General features: G+C 37.8%; 1 protein-coding gene across 2 annotated transcripts; it reads right to left on the reverse strand.

The window, feature by feature from the left end:
• Nucleotides 1-4,297: 4,297 nt before the first annotated feature.
• On the reverse strand, nucleotides 4,298-6,966 carry LOC110913096. 2 transcript variants are annotated; one of them, XM_022157966.2, is made up of 2 exons: nucleotides 6,846-6,966; nucleotides 4,298-5,350 (listed from the first exon to the last, which is right to left on the reverse strand). In XM_022157966.2, exon 2 carries the CDS (start codon nucleotides 5,320-5,322, stop codon nucleotides 4,648-4,650), a length of 675 nt encoding a protein of 224 aa, XP_022013658.1. In that variant the 5' UTR covers nucleotides 5,323-5,350; nucleotides 6,846-6,966; the 3' UTR covers nucleotides 4,298-4,647. The 2 variants fall into 2 exon arrangements, with proteins under 2 accessions (XP_022013658.1, XP_022013657.1); XM_022157965.2 differs by having other exon boundaries at nucleotides 6,817-6,951.
• Nucleotides 6,967-8,830: the final 1,864 nt, after the last annotated feature.

Below are 8,830 nucleotides of genomic sequence, written 5' to 3' on the forward strand. Positions count from 1 at the left end.
GGTTGGTTTGGTTGTTGACAGGCACCAATGTACGCTCATTGTTTCTGTTCTGGTTCTGCTGGTTGCCTTGGTTTCTGAAGGGGTTTTGGTTCCCGTGCTGTGCTGGCTTTGTACATTCCCTTTTAAAGTGACCCCGTTCACCACAGTTGAAGCACTTTACAGCCTGTTTATCGAACCCATACTTGGTGTCCCTCTTACTCTCCAAGCTGGTTCTGCCAGTACTTTCCATCCAATCCTTTGCCCTTCTCACAGCACTAGCAAAGGCCCACTTGATATCCATCAAGTCCATCTCTTCTTTATCAATCTGCCGATAGTCTTCTTGTGTCAGATTAATGTTGCCAATCTGACCTTCTATTAACCCACAGTACGCGCTCACTACAGTGTTAAGCAGCTCCATGTGTTCCTTAGCTACTTCTACACTGACTTTAGAGAAGCTTGAAGTGTCGAGCTGTACTGTACTTGGCTTTGATTGCTGACCAGCAGATGATGTTCCTCCATAACACGCACGTTGTTGTTGAGCAGGAGGAGGAGGAGGTGGCTGTATTGGATTTCCATACATGTCTGTGGTGGGAGGTGGCTTAACAGGAACTTGCACCGGATTGCCATACATATCTGTACTTGTGACAAACGCCGTTTGTAGTGGAGCATGTGGACCGGTTCTTGCAGACGAAGTACTGGAAGTTCCATAATACATTTCTGGATTTTGTGGCAATGGAACTCTCTTCGCCTTTAATGTTTCCTCCTGATCCTTGTTTTCCAAAAGCTGCACGAAGTCGTTGATATTTGTAGTTCTCAACACTCCGTTATACTTCAGGATTTCCAAGAAACTGCTCTATTGGGGAGGCAAAGCATCAGCAAACTTCTTCACCACTTCTGCTTGAGTTGTCGCTACACCAAAATTATTCAACTCAGTAAGCAAATGATAAAACCGACTTGTCATGTCTCCCAAAGACTCCTTATCCATGCAAGTGAAACAGTCGAATTCTTTCTTGAGAAGATCATGACGCAATTGGCGTGTTGCTTCATTCCCTACTCCTCTGGTTTTCAAACCGTCCCACAACTTCTTAGTTGTCTTGAAACTGACAAACTGGTGGTAGATATCCTTGCTCAACGCCTGAGTGAGAATGGCGTATGCTTTCTTTTCCAGATCATACGTTTTCTTCTGATCTTCAGGAAGATCGGCAAACGTAGCAGTGTCTGAAGCAGCAACTTCTATAGCTTGATCGAAATCTGTGGTGAAACGTATCCACAGTTCGGTGTTTTGACCAAGAACGTATGTACGGAATCTATCAACCCAGCCCGGATATTCATTTAAATGCATCAACTTCGGAGGTCGATTCAAACTTCCGGTTTCGCTTTCACTCAATAAGATACTTTGGATGCTCGGAGTTTGATTCGATACTAATGCCCATTGACTTGAAGATATGGCATTTGCTTGTGAAGATGTAGACACCGGAGACTCGGCCTATGAAGGTGATAGACTTGTACACGTGTACTTTCCACTATCTGGAGCCGGTGTACCCCACCATGAGGGAGTGGAACCCGAACTTGTATATTTTCCACTGTCTGGAGCCGGAGTTCCCCACCAACTCGGATTCATATTTTATAAATTGAATTCCTGAAAATAACACTCAAAACAACTAAAAGATTATAAGTTACCAGTCGAAAGATCCAAGCTCGAAAGACAGAAACTTGTTGAACTAAAACAGACACACAATCGAAGGATCAACACTTGTTCGAAAGATCAACAGTGTTCGAAAGATCACTGTTGAATCTCGAACAATGTTTTCGAAAGATTCACAAATTCGAACGATTCACAATTTGAAAGATCCTTATCTTTCGAATATAGGTCCTTATCTTTCGAATAACTATCCTTCGAATAGATTCCCTTGATCGAAGGATAATCCTCAAACTTCGAAAGACTGTTCGAAAGATGCTTATCTATCGAACTGTCTTTGATCGAAAGATGGTCTTTCGATGTCGAAGGATATCTTTCGAACGCAGCTGACACAACTGACACTGATATGACGGGTTGGTGAAAAGGTGATGGGTTGGTGAAGTCAACTTTCGGCAAAAGAGTATGGACAGACCATGCCTTTTCTACCAACTTTGATTTTGAAATAAAATATTCCCAAAAAGGAAAACCTTATCCAGAAAATCCGGTCACCGGAACCCACCGGAATTATGGCCGGAAATCACCAAATATCTTAAAAACAAGTTTTAAGTTACCCAACCCGCCTTTGAACACACCCGAAAGGTTTAGAACACGTTTTTATGCCAAGAAATCCAAGAAAATCACTAAAAACGGGAGCTAAACCAAGTGTCCAAACACACCAAGACTTGAACAAACCCGGTTTTAAACAAGGTAAAGAGCCTTAGCTCTGATACCACTTGTAGGTCCCTCTCGGAGGATGAGATTCAACCTTAACCTTGCTATACTAGCACACTAGCAAGTGCGGAATCCAAGCTAGTGAGCAAACCGAGTTGAAGCAAGCACAAACACAAACACACAAAGATTCACCGATTAACACCACTTGTATTAATGCGAATGAAAGGTTCCGGTTACAAGCACAATGTTTACAAATCAGTTTTGCAAACCCTCTAGTATGTGTGTGTGTTCACAGCAGAATGCTCTCTATCTCTCGGGTCTGTCTGTGTGCATCTGTCTGAGTGAACACACTGCATGGGTATTTATACCCAAACATATCAAGTTTGGTCGAAGGATCATGCAGAATGACCGAAAGATCATCTGTCGATTACAAAGCCATCGAAGGATCCACATATACTTCGAAGGATGGCATATCCTTCGAAGTCTATCAGTATCCTTCGTGGGATATCTTTCGAGCTCATCGAAGGATAGAAACAATCCTTCGATGGCCCAACCTTCGACACAGAACATTTACAACCATATTCTATCTGTTTGGCCAAGTCAAACCAGGAGGACGGTTGACTTGGTCAAACTTACATGACTAACAAGGACAACGTTTTACATCGTGATCGAATACAGACAAAGTACAGACACAAGTGCACCAACAGTAACTATTTAAAAACACCCATTTTGGTAAATATTTTCCAAAGTACCTATTTTGGTAAATAAGTTTTTCCACAATATTCTAAGAAAAGCTGATCTTGTAGAGTTAAAGAAATAAAAAGTTGGAGAAGACATGTTGAAGCTCAAGGAGACAAGGAATTTGTTTTGACGTTCAACTCAGTATATTTTGAGATATGGAAGGGATAACACCATTTCCCTGTTTGCATTATCAATAGTTGAGTACTTGACGAGGTACATAAACTGTGGCGGATCTTGCCCGTTGAACGTGACAGGGCCGAAAGACACGGGTACTAAAAAAAGTCCGGGCAAGCCCGGGCCAAACATAGTATATATAAAAAAAATTTAATCGAAACGGAAAATTAGCACTACGGCGGAAAAACTTACCCGGGCCGTGGCCCTGTCAGTGGTCTTCTAAGAACCGCCCCTGTACATAAAGCATGGATACAAAGATTATGAGACATGACATGAACCCTTCGTACATACTTTCTTTGTAAATAGTTTTATGTACAACTATGAGAAATACTTTTTAGTAAAATTGACGTCTTTACGACTGAAATACTTTTTAGTAAAATTGACGTCTTTACGACTAATAGATTTTTTAAACATTTTATAAAAATGGGATGTTTCCTATTACAAATAGCTAATTCAAGATGGCTTAAATTCCTTATCCTTAATAGCGGAGGTTTTATTTTTCAGTTTTCATTTAAGGTATAGTTTAGTTTTTTCCTCCACTACTTGCAATGCTTAATATTGAAAAAAACAATAATAAATACAAAGTTGTTTTTGTTTTTCAACATAACTCGGTTTTAAATAACACTTTTATCTAAATGTGGACAAAAAGAATGTACACCATACATATGTAAAATAAGTAACTACAAATTAACTGATTAGACAATCACCTTCTGATATTAATAACCATAAATTATGTAATCCTAAGAACATTTATCAAATAACATGATTTATACATGAACAAAACAATCATCATACCCACATCAACATTTTTGCAGACTAGTACACAAACAATTTAGACCTTTTGTACACGGCGATTCACTTTCATGAAAACTTAAAAAAAATGAAAGATCGGGCACATGATAAGTGGCTTTCCTCTAAGAAATTTAGGCTTAGTTTCATTTCGATTTTGGCCTGGCTTGAAGTCAACTCATCAGCTTTAGACCTAGCCCAACCCATATATAATTTGAGCTCGGCATAAATATACAGACTTACTTTAAAATGAATCCATACAAGTTCTACAAGTAAATCGAAATGCAATTAAGCCAAGAAAACAAGTTTTTAAACAAAACAAAATTAAAAGAATACAGCTGATCAAAGTACCGGTATACAACAGGTCTAAAGACATCTGACATTACTTCCATATAATTCAAACAATATCTGACCCAGAATAACCCAAGAGAAATCAACATAAAAACTAAGGTGGGTGGGTTTGAGCTAAGCTCATGGAACTCAACCAATGTAGTTAACTATTCTTGACGGTTATGTGAACTTGGTTGACTGTTTGATCTCTGTCTGACATGTGTAGGGGTTTTACTTCTTGTGGTTTGGGCATTCTCTCTTGACCTACTTGATCCGCGAATCTATTATTCATCTGCAGATGAAAAGTCAAACATGCTATCCGAATCATCCAACAGATTGTCGGAAGCCAGCTCAGATTCTGATAAAACATAGTCACCATCATCGTCATCATCTTCATCATACTCAAACTGCATATTGAGCATGCCTTGTTCCCCCATATCTTCTTCCAAATGTCTCCACTCAAGTTCACGTTCAGGGTCCACATCTGTTGGCCTAAGACATGGGTGTACACGGCTGGCATGTTCTTCTAATTGAGTATAATTACCAACAAAATCACATGTAGCAAGTGAGCAATTTCTTGCTTTCGAGTCCATGAATTGGCGAGCAGGGTCAACCACAGCCCACCCGTTGATTTCACCCCTACATAAAGGGCAAGCAAGCTTAGTTCGTTCCCTCACCTTATTCATATTTGACATGTGAAACTGGTCAAGACAATTTGAGTGGCGGGGATTCGTGTCACACATGTATGGGCGACATCCTTTTTCAAGTGAAGAACAAAGTAGAAGCACAGCATTGTGTGGGTGTTCCATACAAATAGGGCATCTGGCTTCTTCAAATTCACTTTCATATCCAACTTGTAGGGAGGGAGATTTGGGTTCCTTTCTATCATCATTCTTGTCGTAACAGGAATAGGGAGATGCCCTACACTTATTAGACGAAGATCTTCTATCTTTGGGCATCTTCACGGCTTCACAAAATCAGAAGTGCCTGTTTATTAACAATACCATGAGGAAACCATGAGATTAAACATGAGTATTCTGATACAAAATATATCTACTCATCACAGCATTGATATATAATATTGTACAATCAAGATTCAAATCTTGTATATAAAGTAATTGACCATAAATTCAAGGTTAAAACTAGTATCATGGCTTACTAAGTTACAAATCTGAACTAATTCGCTCAAACAACAATCCAACGACGTAAAAATAGAGCCGTAAAACAAAATACTAGTGTTTCACAACATTGATCTATTAATTATATCGTACTTGTACAACAATCAAGATTCAAATATTCTATGGTGAAAACAATTAAGCATTGTCTCAAGATTTACAGATGAAATGGCATTGGTGTTTCTTTAACTTCATGAATGATTAAATGTTCGAGCATTTCCCAAATTCAACTATTCCACCATTATCACTAATATGAATTGCTTATACACAAAGTTCGATCATTAACATCAGGATATGAAATGATTAGAGAAAATCACATAAATATCTAACTCTTTTATAGAAAGAAAAATAGTGGAAAAACAAATCAACGTTCACAATTCACAAACAATATAGCGAAAATTGTTCATCTAAATCGCCAATACAATATGGCAAGTTGGCAATTAATACAATTCTATTTGTACGTATATAATATAATAAACCATAATTCCATTAGAAATCTGAACTGATTTCGCTCAAACTACAATCCGACGCCATAAAAATAGAGCAGTAAAACATAATATCAGTATCATAGCTTATTAAGTTAAAAAATCTAAACTGATTCGCTCAAACTACAACCCAACGCCGTAAAACAAAAAATTAGGGTTTCACAGCATTGATCTATTATATTGTATAATAAAGATTCAAATACTGTATGGTGAAAACAATTAGGCGCTCTCATTCAATGTTTCTTTAACTTCATGAATGGTTAACCACTCGAGCTTATACACAAAGATCATTAACATCAGGATGTGGAATGATTAAAAAATCAGATAAACATCTAATTCTTTTCTTGAAAGAAAAACAAATCAGCATTCACAATTCACAAACTACATAGCGAAAAATGTGCATCTCAATCACTGGTACAATATGACAACTGATATAATTCCATCTGTAGGCATAAATATATAATATAGATCATAATTCAATGTTAAAATCAGTATCACAGCTTATTAAGTTAAAAAATCTAAACTAATTCGCTCAAGCTACAATCATATCACATAAACATAATCTTAGGGTTTCACCACCCAACTTATTCTACAATCATATCACATAAACACCTTTCATAGTCACATTCACAGATTCTAATTGTAACATCTCTATCAAGAAAACGAACCATAAATCACCAGATCCTATTAAAAAAAAGGATCTAAACATCATCATCATCATACAAAACCTAATCCATGAGGAATGCGACATATATGAGAATTTGAACACTTCAAACACCGATTAAAGCTTTACCTGATGAACTTAAAAGGTAGAAATCAAACCTGATCGTTAATCAAAGAAGTGAATTTTGAAATTAGGTGGTTGAGTTTGTGCACCCTAGGGGAGTCCTTACAGTGCGCGAAGAAGTGAATTTTGAAATTAGGTGGTTGAGTTTGTGCAGCCTCGTGGCGTTTATATAATGAATAAGCGCACAGAAAAGCATGCATTGTAATGAGGGTCATCTTGGGCCGACCATGTTTCCAAAACTTGGGCTCCATTCACTAGTATTGGATCGGGTTTAAGTATTGCATACCCAAACTTATTGAACTCATGAGTACCCATGTAATATTCTTTTTTCCAATCTCTCATACCCGGTTTCATATCCATTGGATATCCGGTATACCGTCCTGAATGTTTCGGATTACGGTTATACCAGTCGAGGTTCAGGTTGTTTTGTCATCCCTGCTCCAAATTACTTTTTCGGAAGAACACAACCAACATTCTCTCTGAAGCCGGTGATTGAATGAGTATCAAGAGAATGAATCAACTGTAATTTAAAAGGCTGGCAAGCGAACAAATGACACAAAGCGATGAATATTGTTGATCGTTTTGGAGTTGCAGACGATTTAATTTAATTGTTTACAAGCATTTTAGAGAAAAAGAAAAATCAATTTCATATTTCAAGTTTTGTATCTTTTTCTCCCCTCCCTACGGCAACGTATCCATCATTTACACCATCTTATACATTAGCCATTCCTTCGTTCTCGACAAAGATCCAACATTGCCAATGTTGCCCCAATTGAGCACCAATGTATGTTGCTATGATTCCAGTCATCTTATCCCAATTTCTTGTCCATCATCATTCTGATTCAATCCTAACAGTCTACTCAAATGACTTACTTGATGAAACGGGCCGTTAGAGGTTTAACCAGTCCAGATTTGAAGACCTCCAAAGAAAGCAACTATATCTTACAAACTTTTTCTATGAGATCTTTACCTTTCCCAGAATTGAGAACTTCATAAAATGTGAATCTTTAGATTGAAGTTTCCCAAATCATGTTGCTTTTCTTCAATTCTTCTGCCATCAGTCAGCTGTCAATTTTAATAAGCTCAGGCGTTTGTTGACCCCAATTTCAAGGAGAATCTCTTCAAGATAACTGCACCGGATAATTTGTAGTTATCTGAGACACAGGAAGCTTCTACTATAGGCTTCCCACAGATTGATATCTAACCATCCAAGTCTCAAGAACTTTAGTTGCGGAAACTCTTGTTCATTTGTGTTCCAACAGCTTCCCTCAAAGGCATAGTATCCTAGTTCTAGAACCTCGAGGTATTAGGTAACAACTACAGGATTGACATATCACGTACTCCACGGTAGATGACACTCAGCTAGTGTAAGTGTTTATAATGCTGCTGGGAATTTAATGTGATTCTTTCAACAACTTGGCTCACCTTTGGATATAAGGTAGTCGCCAGTTAGTTTGAGCTTTACAAGGTAGGTGAGATATTTGAAATCATTTTTCTCATCAAAGTAAGCAGTGCATGCAAGTTCCTTAATGTAGGGAAAACACTTTTGAAAATAATCTACCCCATCTCCCAACTTCACACCTGAAATAGTTTGCAATTCATCAGTTTTTCAATGGAAGGAAGCAAAAAGAACATTTCCATCTTATGATAAATATAAAAACTCCATAAATGCTTCAGATTTACCAAATCCGATATGGTACTGGGTAAAACTATACTGCTCTGTTCTATAATATAAATAAGTGTTTGAAGACCCGACAAATTACAAATTGAAGATGGGAAACCCGCTGGTGAATTCCAAATTGCAAGATACCTCAAGTGAACTAGCAATTCCATGCCTTTAGGAAAATCATTCAATCTGACTTTTTGTAGATCTAACGGCCTAAGAAGCACAAAGGAACGGAAATACTTTGCAATGGCTTCACCCAAGGATGTGAAATAACTAAAGCAGAAAATCGATTGAAGGTTTTCGGCGGGTGTATAAGGAAAACCTAGAATGTTGATATCTTTATTTATGAACATA

Source organism: Helianthus annuus, chromosome 12, assembly GCF_002127325.2.
Source record: "Helianthus annuus cultivar XRQ/B chromosome 12, HanXRQr2.0-SUNRISE, whole genome shotgun sequence".
NCBI classification, from domain to species: Eukaryota; Viridiplantae; Streptophyta; class Magnoliopsida; order Asterales; family Asteraceae; genus Helianthus; species Helianthus annuus.